Raw genomic sequence first — 19,558 nt, forward strand, 5'->3', positions numbered from 1 at the left:
GAAAGAGAAATAGAGGGCATTCCAGTTAAAAAAGAATAAAAAAAGAGAGAGAGAGAGAAGTAGAGGGCAAACAAGCTTCCTTTTTAGCAAGGCATGTAATACTTCTGCTCACATTCTCCTGGTGAGAACTTTAGGCACATGGCCACACCTAGCTTCAGGAAAGGCTGGAAATGTGTCTGCAGTTCGACATCTATGTGCCTAACTTAGTTTTGGATGGTAATGAAGACATCTGTTATTAAAAGGAAGAATGGAAGAATGTATAGTGAGGGACAGTAGCATTCTTTGTCACAGAAACTTTGATTCTGCAGTTTTGCATACTGTCTGCTTGATTTTTTATTTTGATTTTTTGAGACAGAGTTTTGCTCTTGTCACACAGGCCGGGGTGCAATGGTGCGATTTCAGCTCACTGCAACCTCTGCTTTCTGGGTTCAAGTGATTCTCCTGACTCAGCCTCCCAAGTATCTGGGATTACAGGTGCCCACCACCATGCCCAGCTAATTTTTGTATTTTTAGTAGAGACGAGGTTTCACCATGTTGATCAGGCTGGTCTTGAACTCCTGACCTCAGGAGATCCACATGCCTTGGCTTCCCAAAATGCTGGGATTACAGGTGTGAGCCACCATGCCCAGCCACTTGATTTTTTAACATGTATTTATAAACTCTAAATTATATTCTTGGGCAATGTTGTGGCTAAATTTTTTTTCCACTTTCGTCAATTGTTTATTTAAATCTACTGTATTCAAAGGTGGAGAAATGAGCCAGACATGGTGGTGCACACCTGTAATTCCAGTACTCAGGAGGCCGAAGGGAGAGTTCACTTGAGCCTAGGTGTTCCAGGCAGTAGTAAGCTATGATCATACCACTGCACTTAGCCTGGGCAACAGTGAGACCTTGTCTCTTTAAAAACAAACAAAAAAAAGGGGTGGAGCAAATGATGAGAGCAATGGACTCTAAAATAGTCAAAACATGTCATCCCAGCACTTTGGGAGGCCAGGGTTGGAGGATCAATTGAAGCCAGGAGTTTGAGACCAGCCTGGGCAACAAAGTGAGACCCCATCTCTAGGAAAAAAAATGTCAGGCATGGTGGCACATGCCTGTGGTCTCAGCTACTCAGGAGGATGAGGCAGGAAGATCAGTTGAGCCAGGACTTCGAGGCTGCAGTGAGCTATTACTGTGATACACTGGGTGACAGAATGAGAGCCTGTCTCTAGAAAAAAAGAAAACAGACAAAACACTTAAACCAGGGGAAAGAATAAGAAGTCTTGGTAATATTTTTCCAGCCCTCCACCTTCTGGGCTCAAGCAGTCCTCCCACCTCAGCCTCTCAAGTGGCTAGGATGACAGGCATGTGCCACCACACTCGGCTAACTTCATTAATATTTCTTTCTTTCTTTCCTTTTTTTTTTTTTTTCTGAGACAGAGTCTCGCTGTGTCGCCCAGGCTAGAATGCAGTGGTGCGACCTCAGCTCACTGCAACCTCCACCTTGCGGGTTCACACCATTCTCATGCCTCAGCCTCCCAAGCAGCTGGGAGTACAGGCATGAGCCACCACGCCCGGCCCTGATTTCATTAATTAATATTTATTTTTCTTTTCTTTCTTTTTTTTTTTTTTGAGACAGAGTTTTACTCTTGTTGCCCAGGCTGGAGTGCAATGGCACGATCTCAGCTCATGGCAACCTCTGCCTCCTGGGTTCAAGTGATTCTCCTGCCTCAGCCTCCCGAGTAACTGGGATTACAGGCATGCACCACCATGCCCGGCTAATTTTGTATTTTTAGTAGAGATGGGGTTTCACCATGTTGGTCAGGCTGCTCTCAAACCCTCCACCTCAGGTGACCCGCCCACCTTGGCCTCCCAGAGTGCTGGGATTACAGGCATGAGCCACCACACCTGGCCTCATTAATTAATATTTCTTAAGCACACTTGCTATGTGCTAGGGACTATGGGCATACTATGCTTTTTTTTCTTTTCTTTCTTTCTTTTTTTTTTTAGATAGGATCTCACTCTGTCATCCAGGCTGGAGTGCAGTGGCACGATCTTGGCTCACTGCAGCCTTGACCTCCCGGCGGCTCAGGTGATCCTCACCTCCCCAGTAGCTGGGACCACAGGTACATGCCACCATGCCCTGCTATATTTTTTGTATTTTTCATAGAGATGGGGTTTTGCCATGTTGCCCAGGCTGGTCTCAAACTCCTGGGCCAAGTGATCTGCCCCCCTCTGACCCCCCAAAGTGCTAGGATTACAGGCGTGAGCCACTGTGTCGAGCCGGCATACTATGTTGTGTAGCAGGAGTGGGCAAACATTTCTGTAAAAGGTCATATAGAAAATAGTTTTGGCTTATCACACCATACAATCTGTGCTGCATCTACTCAGTTCTGCCATTGTAGCACAAAAGCAGCCATAAACAGTACATGAACGAATGGACACAGTTGTGTTCCGATAAACTTTATTCACAGAAACAGGCTGTAGGCTGGATTTGGCCTACAGGCCATAGTTTGCTCAGTCCTGCTTTACAGCAAACAAGAAAATACACCATGCCAAGCTAGTTCTTATTTTTTTATTCTTTTGTAGAGACAAGGTCTCACTTTGTTGTCCAGGCTGGTCTCAAACTCCTGGGCTCAAGGGATCTTCCCACCTTGGCCTCCCGAAGTGCTGAGATTACTGGCATGAGCCACCGCATGCAGCTTGAATACTTCTTTATGCGAATGGTAGTACTGCCATTTCCCTAATCTCCAAGATGGAGATTCAACATTGTTTTTGATATTTCTGTCTTCTCCCATATTAAAATTATCACTAAATCTGGTTATCCTTTTTCACCACCTTTTGGTCCCTGCCTTTCTATTTCCAAGTTGAAAAAAATCATCCTTACTCACCTCTGTCATAAAGTATTGTTTTTATTTATTTATTTATTTTGTTGTTCTTTTCTTTAAAAGCATTGCCTTTAATTGTTTTGTTTTAACTTGATTTGATCACATCAGCCCTCCTATATCAAGGCTCTTTCCTGATATTACCAATTCTTTTCATGTCATTTAATACATATATTACATTGCTATAGTAGAGTCTGGTTGTAATATTAACTTTTCTCAGCCAGTTTTTACATCCCTAGGGTCAAATCATGTGACCCATAGTATTACGTAGCCCAGTAAATATCTAATAAAACTGTATTAGTTTTCTTTTTTCTTTTTTTTTTTTTTTTTTTTTTTTCAGACAGAGTCTCGCTCTGTTGCCCAAGCTGGAGTGCAGTGGCGTGATCTTGGCTCATTGCAACCTCCACCTCCCTGGTTCAAGCAATTCCCCTGCCTCAGCCTCTCAAGTAGCTGGGATTACAGGTGTGTGCCACCACACTCAGCTGATTTTTTGTGTGTTTTTAGTAAAGGTGGGGTTTCATCATGTTGGCCAGACTGGTCTTGAACTCCTGACCTCAGGCAGTCCACCCGCGTCAGCCTCCCAAAGTGCTGGGATTACAGGTATGAGCCACCACACCCGGGCTCTTTTTTCTTTTTTTGAGACGGAGTTTTGCTCTGTCGCCCAGGCTGGAGTGCAATGGTGCGATCTTGGCTGACTGTAATCTCTGTCCCCTGGATTAAAGCGATTTTTGTGCCTCAACCTCCTGAATAGCTGGGATTACAGGTTCACACCACCATGCCCTGCTAATTTCGTATTTTTAGTAGAGATGGGGTTTCACCCTGTTGGTGAGGCTGGTCTTGAACTCCTGACCTCAGGTGATCCACCCACCTTGGCCTCCCAAAGTGCTGGGATTACAGGTATGAGCCACTGTGCCCAGCCAAAACTGTATTAGTTTTCTATTGCCACATAACAAATTATCACAAACTTAGTGGCTTAAAACAACATGCATTTCTTATCTCACAGTATCCGTGGATCAGAAATCTGGACACAGCTTAACTGAATCCTTTGCCCACGGTCTCATAAGGTTTCAGTTGAGGTGTTGGCCAGGCCATAGTCTCATCTGAGGCTTGGGACTCTCTTCCTAGCTCATTTGGGTGGTTGTTGGCAGACTAAATTTCATTACAGCTGTGGGACTCAGGTGGCTTTTTTCTTGGCAGGAGAGTTTCTCTTTTTCAGGGCTCACCTGATTAGAGCAAGCCAACTCTGGATAATCTCCTTTTGACTAACTCAAAAGTCAGCCAATTAGGGGCCTTTATTATATTCTCAGAATCCTTTCACCTTTCCCATTTCATATAACTTAATCACAAGAGTGACAGACAAACATATTCAGAGGTATTGCCCATACTTAAGGGGGAGGAATTTGATAGGGTTTGTACCAGCAGGCTGGGAATTTTGGAAGCCACGTTAGATTTCTGCCCACCACAATAACATAGACTGACTTAGGAGACTATGAATGTGGCCTTCAAAGTCTGTATTTTTAAAGATATTGTAGTACATTCCAAATCCATACATTGGAAATAGTAACAACCTAAACAATAAAGCCTTTTTAAGGCTGTGATGTCAATCCTCTAAATCATCTATATTTTCAGGATGAAACTACTATTTTGATTAAAATTTCTTCTATCTGTTATTGCCCTAATGGATTTTAAATTGAATTGGCAGAAGAGGTGGATTTCAAATTAAATTCCATTTGGGTAAATAAAAAAGCAGTTAATCATTTCAGCATTTTCCTCTGTATTATTTTTATGAGTGGAGATTTTATTAGTTCCACATACTTTGCTGTAACTTTTTTGAAATGTGCCATATTTTTTCATATCCTAGTATTGTTAGGGTTGAATTAATATGTTATCATAGCAAGTGACCCATAGTTCGGGAGTTCTTTTTCTTTGCCTTGGATATATGATACTTTGAAAATAAGCTGTTACTGAAAATAAAGGACTATAATTAAATACAACAGTGAATGGAATGCTAATTCAAACAATATCAAGAAACACTTCTAAAGGGAGTGTTCTGTTGATTTTAAAAGGGTCTTCTAAAAGTAAGATTGGCCATTTTAAGTAGCCTGAATAAAACATTATTAAATACACTGTAGGGTATATCCTGCTTTTGTAAGAAATGTACTAACTGACATGATTCTTCTTTCCAAATATAAGAACTAGACTTACTTTTTGACTTGGAGAAAGGAAGGGCACTGTATTTTTACTAGAGTGTAGGTTAATCATGAGCTTCTAATCATGATGATGATTTAAATGATTGTAAAAAGATTAGAAAGCCTCAGATCCTACTAAATAAGGATATTTATACTCACCTTTATTCCATTATGAAAGGAATGCTTATGGTTATGGAGAACTTTTGTATAGTCCTATCTTTGAATCATTTTACTACTACTACCCCGCAAATCTACTCTGACATTGCCTTCAATTAGACAACTGAGTTTTTAGCAGTCTGCCTTCAGCTCCTTTTCAACCATACTGGGGTTGTACTACTCAAGAGGAGGAGATAATGTTATTAACTCAGCTCATCAGGATGCACATGTAACATTTAAGTGAGTTATCAACGGACAGTACCCCACATTGGAAAGGAAAAGATCTGAGGTTTTTTGAGATCAAATAAGCATTTTAAGAAACGGTGGAGTTGGGTGCGGAGGCTCATGCCTGTCATCCAAGCACTTTGAGAGGCTGAGGTGGGCAGATTGCTTTAGGCCAGGGGTTCAAGTTCAGCCTGGGAAAAAAGTAAGACCCCATCTTTATGTTAAAAAAAATTTTTATATTAAAAAAAAAGGAATGCTGTACATTATTAGCAAAAACCAAGAAAAGGAAGCAAACTTCGTGTTCAGCAATGGGTGAATGGATAAAGAAAATGTAGTATATATACACAATGGAATATTATTCAGCCATAAAAATGAAGTCTTGTTATTTGTGACAACATGGATGAAAATGGAGGATATTATGCTAAGTGAAATAAGCCAGGCATGGAAAGACAAATATGAGTTTGACTTTTGAGATCATGCATGATCTCACATATATATGGAATCTAAAAAAGCCAAACTCACAAAAACAGAGAGTGTAGAATGGTGGTTGTCAGAGGCTTAGGGGCGGAGTGGAATTGGGAGATATTGGTCAAAGGGTACAAAACTTCAGTTAGACAGGAGGAATAAGTTCAAGAGATCAATCATACAAATATGGTGACTATAGTTAATAATAATGTCCTGTATACTTGAAAATTGCTGACAATAGATTTTGTGTTCTCACTATATAAAAATAAGCATGTGAGGTAATGCATATGTCAATTCACTTGATTTATAAAATATGTACACATTCTATAGTATATACATATTTCAAAACATCATGTTGTATACTATAAACATATACAATTTTTATTATCAATTTAAAAAAGTAAAAACTGAAAGTGGTCGCTCAAGCCTGTAATCTCAGCTACTTGGCTGAGGCAGGGGATCACTTGATTCCAGGAGTTCAAGACCAGCCCGGGCAACATCATGAGATCCTGTGCCAAAAATAACCCAAGCAAACAAACTTAAAAAAAGAAAAAAGAAGAGCTGGATACTGTTGCTTTGACCCAGAGATACACAGTGCATATTAGCATATAAAGCCTCTGAGAAGTTCTGTAGTAAACACATCTGATGAACTTGGTTTAACCAAGTACCCTATATCTCCTTTGACCACAGAATCTATTTTAACTATAATACTGTCTGGAATTAGCAATCCATAAAAAGTCCTTTGGAAAATAATGCTATAATTGAAATTACCCAAATCTTCCTTAAATCCAGATTTTCTAGTCTTTCTAAGCTATGTGAACTTCTAGAACTATACTTGCTCTGAGCCAGAAAACCAAGAAATTATATTTTCATTAAAATTTTTTTATCTCTAGACATTCATTTGCATGTCCAAGGGTCCAAAACTTCAGTCAAAGATGGTCTGCAATGCTTCATTCTTTTAAACATAATTATATTCAGTGTTTGTAAACTTGGCGTCACCATTTTTCTTCTCAATACTTTGCTCATTAATTGCCTTTTATTTATTTTTTTCCAGGGGAACACTATTTAATCTCTTGGTAGTTTTAATTAGTGAGCCTCAGATTCCAAAATCTTGTCCTGTGTTTGATATCCAGTTGGTGGCTGATTCAGCTTTAGTCAGAATGTCTTTTGATGCTGAGGTGAGATGAGAATTTTTGGGGTAAACTATTATATATTGGGGCCCTGGCTTCTTTTAATGTGGACCATGACACCGTAGAATACAGAAATATAATTAAACCAAAGAGTAGATCTTTTGTCATTAACCTCAAAACTTAGAAAACTATTCAGTCTAAAGTAGATTTAGAGATTTAGAGGGTCAAGAAAAAGGAAAAAATAACTATTCAGTCAATATTAAAATATCCATTTTATATGTCTTAAGGTATGTATATTAAGGAAAGTAATTAGCATTCCTTATAAATTTGATAAATCTGTTTATATCTGTCTCTGTACAAAATATGATGTATATGTAATTCCATAGCAGGGGTCTAATAGGTGAAAAATCACTGTCTTAGAGATTTTAATGTTAACTCTCATACTTTACCATTTTCCTACCTATATGAACAGTATAAATTCTCAGACAGAGTTACTTATTTTTCTAAGGTTGTACCAAACATTAGAAATATCGAACTGCCTAGAAGGCACAACTTCTGAGAGAATAAACCAACTTATTATTAGTTTATTTTGAGCCAGGCTAACAGATTTTTTAAAAAAAGATGGAACATGATTTGATAGTTCTTAAATACATGGTCAGAATTATGTTTTAGAAAACTCGTTTTGTCATTCAGTAATTTTTTTTTTTTTTTTTTTTTTTTTTTTGAGAAAAGGTTTCACTCTGTTGCCCAGGCTGGAGTGCAGTGGCACAATCTCGGCTCACTGCAGACTTGACCTCCCAGGCTCAAGTGATGCTCTCACCTCAGACTCCCGAGTAGCTAGGACTACAGGCACGAGCCACCACACCTGGCTAATTTTTGTACTTTTTGTAGAGACGGGGTCTTGCCATGCTACCCAGGTTGGTTTCAAATCCCTGGGCTCAAGCGATCTGCCTGCCTCGGCCTCCCAAAAGGCTAGGATTACAGGCATGAGCCACCACATCCGGCCACAATCAGTAAATATTTATTGAGCATCTGTTATGAGCAAACAACGTACTAGGGAGTAGGGTCAAAACAGTAAGCAAAACAGACATGACCCCTGCCTTCATTAGTTTCTACTCTGCTGGGAGAGACAGGCGTTATTCAAATATATCCATGAATATATAATTATAGACTCCATATAGAAAGTCTCTAATATCACTTTCAGTGGTGGATTAGGGATTAAAGAATGGGGTGGAACCAAGACTCAGATAGGCAGGGCTATTAAGGAGCTAGTGCCGTAATCTAGGTAAGGAATGATATGGGCCAGAGGGAAGCATTCCTTGATCCCCCAAATGAGACTAGTTCTCCTTTATAGAGCTCCCTTAACTTCCTGTACATTTCTTTCATAGCCCTTGTCTCAGTTTATAATTATGCATTTGCTTATTTGATCATTTGATGTTTGTTCCCCAACTAGACTGTATGTTCCATGAGGGCAGGTCTCATGTCTGTGTTGTTCTCCCTTGCATCCCCAACACCTAGCACGGTGTCTGATGCATATTTGTTGAATAAATAAATGAAGAAAAGAAAAGGGATAGTTTTGTAAAGAGGAGTTTGGAATTCTTGAGAGGAATGAAATATCTCTAAGTCTTCTATTTATCCATCCCACAGAAGGAATCTTAGTTTAATTTGGGCATAAGCCTAAATTCCCCAGAGAATCTCTCACCTCAACTCAAGAATGTATTTCTACATTCTTGAAAGGAAGTAGGGTTGTTGATCTGATTGATTTTGCAAATCAAGTATGCAATTTTTTGTAGTAGTATTCTGTGGGCCAACCAGGGATAATGGCTTGCCTCTGAATCCCAGCTACTCAGGAGGCAGAGGTGGGATAGTCACTTGAGGCCAAGAGTTCCATACCAGCCTGGGCAACAAGCGAGACCCTGTCTCTACAAAAATAAAAAATCAAAAATTACCTGGGTGTGGTGGCACATACCTGCAGTCCTAGCTACTGGGGAGACTGAGGTGAAAGGACTGGTTGAGCTCAGGAATTTGAGACCAGCCTGGGCAATATAGTGAGACCTCATCTCTACAAAAAATTAAAAACATAAAATTAGCCAGCATGGTAACTTGTGCCTGTAGTCCCAGCTACACAGAAAGCAGAGGTGAGAGGAATGAATGGCTTGTGCCCAGAAGTTGGAGGCTGCACGGAGCCATGACCACAGCACTGCCACCTGGGTGATAGCATGAGACCTTGTCTCGAAAAAAAGAAAAAAAATTATTGTATAAGTATCTAAAGGGAACCAAGGGAAATTATCATTTTCTGACTTGGTTTATGACATTGCATTGATTATTCTTGAAAATTCTAGTTACGGAAGCTTATTCTGGAGTATACAAATACTGCTACAGCACTTTTATATGAGATACTTCTTGTCTTTCAGCAGGTACAATTTTTAAAAATTATATTTTAAAATATTTTATGTAACTATAAATTACATGACTATTATATATTATGATATATGTATATTATGCAATTATGTTATATGATTAATAATATACCAAAAATGCTTGTATTTGAGATGGTCTCCAAAACTGGTTGACTTCAATGATATGACCTTTGCTCTTGAGTGCTCATCTAGTTTATTTTCCAAAACTGATTTTAAGGATTCGATTAATCAGGATAAAAATGTATTTAAGAATGAGTATCCTTTTATATACAACTTGAACTTTATGAATATAACTTGTTTATTTCCTTGAGTCTTTTAGGGAAATCTCGGATTGGGATCCACAAAGTTTGCTATTAGCTGCATGATGTCCTTTCTACAAAGCTGTCCTCCCATCGTAAGTATCTAGAAGTCAAAACGAAATCACCCCCAAGCCTAATTAAGCAGATACTCTTGTGCTTAATTAATAAAACACACATTTTTCCCTGTGATGTAATCAAGTTTATCAACCAGAAGCAAAGTGTAAATCTCACAGTTTATTATTTAATTGATAAATTGTTTTTACATTTGGGACCTGAATGTTTAAGGCACTGACATTATATCTTAAATGGGAACGTTATTTCATGAAAAACTCTAAGATATATGTGGAAAACAGAATATTAAATTATTAGCTGTAAAATTAGGTAAAAAGATAAATACTTACCTTAAATAGTGAGCGTGAATCTAACACTTGGGATCATTTGTGTGCTCTGTCCCACAGACACCATCCTAGTTCCTATTATCACCATTTCTTTCCTTGATGCTACAATCACATCTTAATGGTCTGTCCCTGTCTTCCCACCAGATTACAGGCTGAGGGATCCATTTGAAATAAAAATCTGATTATCGTCCCTTGCTTCAAATCTCTCAATAACTCTTCCTTCTGAATAAAGACTAAACTCCTTAACATGGCCTACAGGGCCTGCGTGCTATGGCCGATAGCCTCCTCTGGTCCCTCAGCCTCCCTGCTGTGTGGGTCTCTTGCTCACCATCTCTCTCCCCACCACCGCCCGGCTCCCCCCAGCTGCATCACAGGATCTGTACCATTGCATCTGTCTCTCCATTGGAAATGCTTTGCCCTCCCTTTTTCATCTGGTCAACTTCTACTCATCCCTCAGGCCTCAGGGCCCCTTCCTGGGGTGGGGCAGTGGAGGATGCTTCTCTGCCCCCCTTGACAGGGGAGATTCCCTCATTAGAGGCACAAATAGTGCATGGCATGGTGTCCTCTTCCTCTGCTTTATAGGTCTCATCACTGTTGCAGTTTACGTTTGTTTGTGTTATTATTTGCTTCTGCTGTGTCACAGCCATTAGTGCCCACTCATATTCTGTCTCTCTCTCCTTCTGGGCACATGGTGGGACTGCACTTCCCTCTCCATGAGAAATCGGGGGGCGGGGGCGGTCTCTGTTGCTGCTTTGGTTAATGAAATGTGAGCAGAACTGGCTTCTGTCACTTCTGGGCAGAAGCTTTAAGAGCCAGTGTGTGCCACCTGGCATTCTCTTTTCCTTTGGCATAGCACCCACAAGGTGGCTGCTCTGCCCACTGATGGCCAAGAGTAACTACAGTGAGCAGAGCCCTGCAGACCCCTCTGGGACTGAGTCATCAACCTTTGCTGTTTCAAGCAAAGCACTGGTATTTTGGGAGGTTTGTTACCACAGCATAATCTAGTCCATCATGACTGATACACTATCTTTCTCTTCCAACAGACTGCCAGTGCCATGAGGGTAAAAGCTATGTCTGTTGTGCTAGGCACACCATAAATGTTCAGTAAAATATCTGCTGAATTAATTCTAGTAAAGGCTTTATCCCTTAATCTCTTCTTACCTCCTCAAACTTATGCACTCAGTCAACAAACACTTAATTGGAAATCTCTTCAAAAGAATAATCTAAACTAAATTTCCATTGCTAATGGGCACGAGGCAATATGTTCTCTCTCTTTTTTTTTTTTTTTTTTTTTGGGACAGAGTCTTGCTCTCTTGCCCAGGCTGGAGTGCAGTAGTGCTGCAATCTCAGCTCACTGCAACCTCCACCTCCCAGATTCAAGCAATTCTCCTGCCTCAGCCTCCCACGTAGCTGGGATTACAGGTGCCTACCACCACACCTGGCTAAGTTTTGTATTTTTTAGTACAGACGGGGTTTCACCATGTTGCCCAAGCTGGTCTGGAACTCCTGACCTCAGGTGATCACCCACCTTGGCCTCCCAAATTGCTATTACAGGCATGAGCCACTGCGCCCGGCCTGTTCTCTTTCCATATATGGACATGCATCTGTTGGACCGTCAGTGGTCCCCTGCCGTTTCTCTAGAGTGATGTTGGGCCTGTCCTATGGGATCTAGATTCTCTTGTCAGATCCTTATGACATATGTTTACACAAAGCTGGCTGGGGTCAGAGGGTACATCTGTCAGTAGAACAGCCAGCTGTCTTCTACGGAGGCTGAGCCCATGAACTTGTCTTCCTCAGTAGCACACAGGCCCCAACCAATCTCAGACCACTTCACAGAATGTTTGAAAGTTACAGACATTCACAGCAATGGCAGCTCATATGTGCAAGATGCAAGACCCCTTTGTTTTCTGTGTGGTGGCTGCAGACCCTATTACATGAACTGATGTGTGGAAATCTGGGTTTTACAGACTCCATGTAACAGGGACGTTTCTTTTTATTTATTTATTTAGTTTTATTTTTTTACTTTTATTTCCCATGTAAGCCTTCCTGCTTGGTATTTATTTATTTTTTTATTTGTTTATTTATTGGAGATGGAGTCTCACTTTGTCACCCAGGCTGGAGTGCAGTGGCGAGATCTCAGCTCACTGCAACCTCCACCTCCTGGGTTCAAGAGATCCTCTTGCCTCAGGCTCCCAAGTAGCTAGGATTATAGGCACCCACCACTATGACTGGCTAATTTTTGTATTTTTAGTACAGACAAGTTTTCAGCATGTTAGCCACGCTGGTCTCAAACTCCTGACCTCAGGTGATCCTCCTACTTCGGCCTCCTAAAGTGCTGGGATTATAGCTGTGAGCCACCGCACCTGGCCACATTTATTCATTTTTAATAATTTTTAAAAAATGAGATGGGGTCTTGCTATGTTTCCCAGGCTGGTCTCAAACTCCTGGGCTCAAGCGATCCTCCTGCCTCAGCCTCCTAAGTAGCTGGGAATACAGGCATATGCCACTGCACTCCAGCTAAAAGGAAGTTTCTTTACCAGCCTCTAAAGTTGGTTCACCAAAGGAATTGGGTTGAGTATGAGGCTAGTCTGTGACCATGAAGCATGTGAGGATGAAGGATTGGCAGAAGAAAGCTTCAATATTAACCCAGCTCTAAACAGTTAAATGGGCAGAAAGAAATCACTTGAGAGACATTTGCAAGCAAAGAAACTGGGATCATTGCTATGTACCTGCATGTCAGTCAGCTCTCATTATCTTACTTGGTTAGAGAAAGGTGCTAGAAAAGCTAAAAATTTAATTTCTAAATGGGCTGATTAACATTGTTCTGTTCTACTGCCTCAGACTCTCTCAGCTCAAGCTGTGTTTGCCAGGCAATATATGTTTAATCAATATATATAATGTTTTGTCAACATATGTAAATGGTCTGGAATGGGAAAAATCCACTTCCACCTACTTGCCCTACCTGTAGGGAAGGGTCAGTTGCAACATATTACAATAGAAAAGGCAATACATTTTTACTGATACTAATTTAATGGGCGTGTAGTGTGACCTGTTGGTTAGAGCTTGAAAGGGCACTAGCGTTCTTTTCTGTTTTCCACACAAGCCTATATTTATGGATAGTAATTACACAGAAGAGTAATTACTTGCACTCGCCCAGGCTGGAGTGCAGTGGTGCAATCTTGGCTCACTGCAACCTCTGCCCCCAGGTTCAAGCAATTCTTGTGACTCAGCCTCCCAAGTAGCTGGGATTACAGGCATGTGACACCATGCCTGGCAAATTTTTGTATTTTTAGTAGAGAAGGGGTTTTGCCATGTTAACCAGGCTGTCTCAAACTCTCTGCCTCAAGCTACCTGCCTCAGCCTCTCAAAGTGCTGGGATTACAGATGAGCCACAGTGCCCAACCTGGCCTTCTATACATATATATTTTTTTGAGATGGACTCTTGCTCTGTTGCCCAGGCTGGAGTGCAGTGACATGATCTCGGCTCACTGCAACCTCTGCCTCCCGAGTTCAAGCAACTCTCCTGCCTCAGTCTCCTGAGTAGCTGGGATTACAGGCACGCACCACCACACCTGGCTAAGTTTTGTATGTTTAGTACAGATGGGGTTTCACTATGTTGGTCAGGCTGATCTCGAACTCCTGACCACGTGATCCACCTGCCTCAGTCTCCCAAAGTGCTAGGATTACAGGTGAGAGCCACCACGCCCAGCTTCCTCCTATACTTTTTATTTGACACTGAACAACATTTCGATGAGTAACATTGCAACAGTGGTGTTAGGGTAGTGAGGGCTTCCGTCTAGATTTGTAGTTGAAGCTCCAGCTAAAATAGTTGCTTTTGTGGGTGGCACACAGCCTACATGTAACTGTATTTTCCTTGTCTAGATTACTTTTGTGGCCAGTATTGTGAAACAAGTGGTGAGGGGGCTTTCAGCTTCATTTCAGCTGCTAAGTCCCTGCCAAGCAGTTCTGTTGTACCAGCAATTTTACATCCTCAAGAGCTGTCTGCGGCACAGTAGGACTCTAGCTGAGTATATTAAGAATAACTACAGAGAAGAATTCAGGTAAGAAAAAAAGTCTGAATCTAATCTGCAGTAAGATTTCACTCATTTCTGAGTTCATGCAAACCTGCAACGTGGTTCAATACTTAGAAGATTAGGTATTTATGAGGGATTATTATTATCATTATTATTTTGAGATGGAGTCTCGCTCTGTCACCCAGGCTGGAATACAGTGGCGCAATCTCGGCTCACTGCAACCTCTGTCTCCCAGGTTCAGGCAATTCTCCTGCCTCAGCCTCCTGAGTAGCTGGGATTACAGGCGCCCGCCACCATACCTGGCTAATTTTTTTGTATTTTTAGTAGAGACAGGGTTTCACCATGTTGGTTAGGCTGGTCTCGAACTCCTGACCTGATGACCCGCCTGCCTCAGCCTCCCAAAGTGCTGGGATTACAGGCGTGAGCCACCGCATCTGGCTTATTTTTGTTTTTAATAATATTTAACTTTGATCTGTGAAAATGGTAGGATTTTGGGGACCTCTAAGAACCACTGCCATTTGAAGTATATTCCCAGGCCAGAAAAGACTAGTGAAACATCAAACTCTCTTTGAAGAACAGTTTGTCACTCATTGTCTTTATTGTAGTTGCATCTCACAGAAGTAGTAATAATTTTAACCTGCTTTGAGTAATTAAGAGCAAATAAACTTGGTTGGGCGCGGTAGCTCAGGCCTGTAATCCTAGCACTGTGGGAGGCGGAGGTGGGCGGATTACCTGAGGTCAGGAGTTTGAGACCAGGCTGACCAACATGGTGAAACCCCAACTCTACTAAAAATACAAAAATAAGCTGAGCATGATGGCACACGCCTGTAATCCCAGCTACTCGGGAGGCTGAGGCAGGAGAATCACTTGAACCCGGGAGGCAGAGGTTGCAGTGAGCTGAGATCACGCCAACGCACTCCAGTCTGGGCAACAGAGGGAGACTCTGCCTCAAAAAAAAAAAAAAAAAAAAATAAAAAAAAAAAAAAAAAAAAAAAGTGTCATAAACTTCACTGAAGAGGATAATAAATTATGGATTGTGACTTACAATTGAGTTGTTGGACAGAAGCAATTGATAAAGGAGTAACAATTAATCAACATGGTTATCAGGGGTTTTGTTTGTTTCACTTACCCCTCTCAGTAACAGAACAGTAAGAAAGAGCAGTAACCAGCATTGGCTTCATCTGCCAGCCTGTTCTCCTGCACCTCAGGGGTTCCATTTCTATTTATAGGCTGCCAAAGCCAAGTGCACTTGGCAGTGCAGCCCTGCATAGCACCTGTTAAGGAGAAAACCCAGGTTGTCTCTGACTTAAGATGAAAAGAGTGCAGCAGACATAACTTTGTCGTTTGTTTGGATGAAGATGTAAAAGGATGTGGAGACATAAATTACAGCCTTAGATTGTCTTTTTTAAAAAAAACTTCAGTCCAATTTATAGACTTTTTTTTTCGGAGACAGGGTCTCACTCTGTCGTCCAGGCTGGAGTGTAGTGCTGTGATCTCGGCTCATCACAATCTCTGCCTCCTGGGCTCAAGCGATCCCCCCTCCCACTTCAGCCTCCCGAGTAGTTGGGACTACTGGCATGCACCACCACGCCCAGCTAATTTTTGTATTTTAGTAGAGATGGAGTTTCGTCATGTTGGCCAGGCTGGTCTTGAACTCCTGGCCTCAAGTGATCCACCTGCCTCGGCCTCTCAAAGTGCTAGGATTACAGACGTGAGCCACCACACTCAGGCATGGACTTTTTGTCTTCCGTGAGGTGTTCCATTCTGACTCCCATAAAAGGGATTTGTTTGGCTCTGAGTTGGTCAAACAATCCAATCAATTCCCAGTCTCTTCGGGCTCTGTCCTGCAGGGCCTCGCCTCCACCTTGTGTCAAAAGCACACACACGAAGCACAACAGACACGAAAACCGAGACAGGAAGACGAGAAGCAAGCGTACGCGCTATTATAGCGGCGCGCGCTCCAGCGCGGCCGCGGCGGGCTATATATAGCGTATATATATTAGTAAATTTCACGTAATAATTTACCATTTTAAAATATACAATTCAGTAGTTTTTAATATAATTTACCATATTTTGCAACCGTCATAACTGTCTAATTGCACACTATTTTCATCACCTCAAAAGAAATTCAGTACCCATTAAGCAATCATACCACATTTTCTCCTCCTCCCAACCCCTGGAAACCACTAATTTACTTTCTGTTGTGATGGATTTGCCTATTCTGGACATTCTATATAAATGAATCATATAATATGTGGTCTTTTGTGTCTGACTTCTTTCACTGAGCTTGTTTTCAAGGCTCATCCACATTGTAGCATACAACTCATTTTTTTTAAAACTTAGATACGAACATCTGAAAATCAGGACAGCTGGCAAAGTGGTGTCACACTTGTAGATGACAACAGTTAGGCAGAACTCCTGCAGCTACCCCCTTAGGTGCATCATGTACTGTTTAGTTTGCCACCATCTCCTCTCTCTCGTGCTTACTCTTACCCCCTAAATTACATTACTGGTAGCCATTTAGGTTTGGATTCTTGTTTTAAACTAGTGTTTTCAACTCACATTGCATTGGAATTACCTGAGTAACTACAGGTTGAGCATCCCTAAACCAAAGTCCAAAATTTGCAGTGTTCCAAAATCTGAAATCATTTGAACACCAACATGATGTTCAAAGTAAATGCTCATTGTAGCATTTCAGATTTTACATGTTCATATTAGGGATGCTCAACCATTAAGTATAATGCAGATACTCCAAAATCTGAAAAAATCTGAAATCCAAAACACGTCTGATTGCAATCATTTTGGATAAGAGATACTCAGCCTATTTAAAAAAATACTGATAACCAGGTGTCACATGTAGAAATTCTGTTTCCATTTGTCTGGGGTGGTACCAGGGCCGTGGGATTTTAAAGATAAAGCTCTCCAGGTGATTCCAGTGTGCACTCAGTGTTGAGACCCATTCTTTTAAGTCATCCAAGGGGATGGTTGAAAGCCTTCTCATTTTTGCCTCTTCCTCTGGCCATTCCTAGGCTTTTATTGAGGCCGTAGGGATGAGCTCTACTCTTCCTTCTTGACTTGGCCCTAGTAGTCACCACAGCTCGACCCTTTCATTTCAACTCCTCACTGTACACTGCCTGATAAACCAAGAAGCAGGAGCCTCTGCTCATACTGTGGTGAGGACAGTCCACATGTCAGAGGTTTTCTAGGTCACAAATGAGGGAGATTGGAGGGCTGAAAATGCTGCCCAAGTCTTGTGGCTTAGACTCCCACACCCAACAACCCTAGCCAGTGAGTGTGAATGTACTGATGCGACCAATGTGAAAATTCTTGTTTTTAAAGCGCTCTATTTTGTTTCTTTTTATGATTTGCAGGTACTTTATTCACATGCCAGCCTTGCAGAAAAGGCTCCCATTGTGTTACCCCATTACTCAACCTACTACTCAACTTTTTCATGAAGTTCTGAAATTGGTTGAATAGAAACAATGTATACAATGTTAATAAGAGTATAAAATGTTAATCAAGAGTCAACTTGATATTCATGAGAAACATTTTTTGATTTGTTTAATATCTGGCTATCTCTGAGTCCTATAAACAAAGATTTTAATTGAATGTTCCATCAATACCTCTCTATGAGAAGTTTAAAATTTTTAAAAATAAATTTGCTTTATTATAAGTGTGCAAAGATCGTTATACCATTGGGCAAAAGGGCCATTTCTCTATTAGAGTAGCTCTTCAAACTCACTCTTGGCACAGAATAAACCACTATCCATCAAGACACAGGAAAAAGGAGTGCAGGGATTTAGGAATGCTATACTTGCTTCTCTTCAACCTTAGCAGCAAAAGCAAGAAAGTTCTCAAAATGCTCCTGACAATAGTTCTGTTGCCTTAAGCAATAGGATGCTGGGGAGTGTGAGGGCCTCAGACACGGGCATTCAAGTTCTTCTCAAGGTGTTTTATCTTCTCAGCTCGGGCACAGTGTTCTTGGTGAAACCATGCCAGGGACAGGAGCATGCTCTTCACCCGATTCTGTATACAGAGCCACCCAAAAACCATGATTTCGACTAGGTTCTTGGAGCCCACTATGTCTACCACCAGCAGGGCTTGGTGCATCCACGCCATTTCTAGAATTACAGCTTGGTCTGGGCCTAGGGTCATTCACCCAAGATCTCGTCCGCCAGCCACCCCTCCAGGTAGAACACCAAAGGGTCTCTCAGTTTCTGCACCAGAAACCACCAGGGCTGGATGCCAGAGTTTTTAAATCTGCTACAAAGAAACCTACATCCACTCTTGCATACATAAAGCGGTGCTAAACATTAGTGTTTCTCAAGAAAAAAGTTTCTAAGACAAAAATCTATCAAGGGAACAGAAGCCTATGAAGAGTGAATACAGAAAATACAATCTGGTGAGTTTCTCTGGTGTAATAATGGTGGGTAGCGTGAAGCCACAAAACATCCTGAGATAAACTGTTGTGGGGAGTATAAGCTACAGAGTGATTATATGAGAAATGCCGAGCAATAGGATGACACCCTCCTCCTCCACCTGTACAAATTCTAGTGACAAAAGTATTCCTGGAAGAATGAGCAGAACACAGGCATAGCTGTATAGAATGTCACTTCCTCTTTTATCACAGGGAAAGAAGCTTGGACTTCAACAAAATTAAGTGCGTGGTGCCACTCTGTTTCAGGCATGTGTAGGCTGATTTGTGTAGTCCCATAGAGTCTCTACGAAAGACAAATTTTCCATGAGCAGTTATGGCTCTCCCACAACTATTTAAAAACTTGTCTTTACTATATTTTATGCCATAAACTAATTTAATTCCACAAATACTTAACTTTGGCATCACTGTGAGGTGTTGAATTTGGACTTCTAAGAACATAGAAACTGGACTCTCCATTCAACTTATTATGACTTGAGGCAGGATCAGAGAAAAATCTACTTCCAAAGAAAGAGTTCCTAAGCCAGATTCGCCTGTGTTGGGCAGTGGAGATAATTACTAGGACATTTTATTCCTGGTTCTGACAAAGCCAAATGACCAGCTATTTGACTTCAAGCAAGTCAGGCCCCCTTTCCAGGCCACATCTGTTTCTTCCTGGGCTTCCTCTGCTATGTGGAAGGGTGGGGGTGATGTTCTCCAAGTTCCCTTCCAGCTCTAACATTCTCTGCCTGTGACAAGACATTTCACACTCTGAAATGGAGTAGTGTGTTTCTCTGCTATCTCAGCTTGGTGGATGATTTCGCACTAACTCCAAGTAATCCTCCTTTATTTTACCCAAAGTTTCCCTTTCAGCTGTCACCAGCTATCACCCCATAAAGTGTCCAGGCCTTTTCCTTCATTAACCAATGAAGAGTCCAAGTTTTCTACCCTCCATTTTGGGGGC

At 41.4% G+C, this 19,558-nt stretch overlaps 1 protein-coding gene across 2 annotated transcripts in view; it reads left to right on the forward strand.

The window, feature by feature from the left end:
* Positions 1-17,851, forward strand: part of CUNH12orf56 (chromosome unknown C12orf56 homolog) — a 116,238-nt gene extending 98,387 nt beyond the window's left edge. For both annotated transcript variants that reach the window (XM_017872624.1, XM_017872615.1), the window contains 5 exons: positions 6,954-7,077; positions 9,372-9,446; positions 9,769-9,843; positions 14,029-14,207; positions 17,552-17,851. In XM_017872624.1, coding sequence (XP_017728113.1) covers positions 6,954-7,077; positions 9,372-9,446; positions 9,769-9,843; positions 14,029-14,207; positions 17,552-17,657 — 559 coding nt within the window. In that variant the 3' untranslated portion in view covers positions 17,658-17,851. The remainder of the gene's footprint in view (positions 1-6,953; positions 7,078-9,371; positions 9,447-9,768; positions 9,844-14,028; positions 14,208-17,551) is intronic.
* Positions 17,852-19,558: the final 1,707 nt, after the last annotated feature.

The sequence above is a fragment of the Rhinopithecus bieti genome, unplaced genomic scaffold (assembly GCF_001698545.2).
Source record: "Rhinopithecus bieti isolate Rb0 unplaced genomic scaffold, ASM169854v2 scaffold_1103, whole genome shotgun sequence".
NCBI classification, from domain to species: Eukaryota; Metazoa; Chordata; class Mammalia; order Primates; family Cercopithecidae; genus Rhinopithecus; species Rhinopithecus bieti.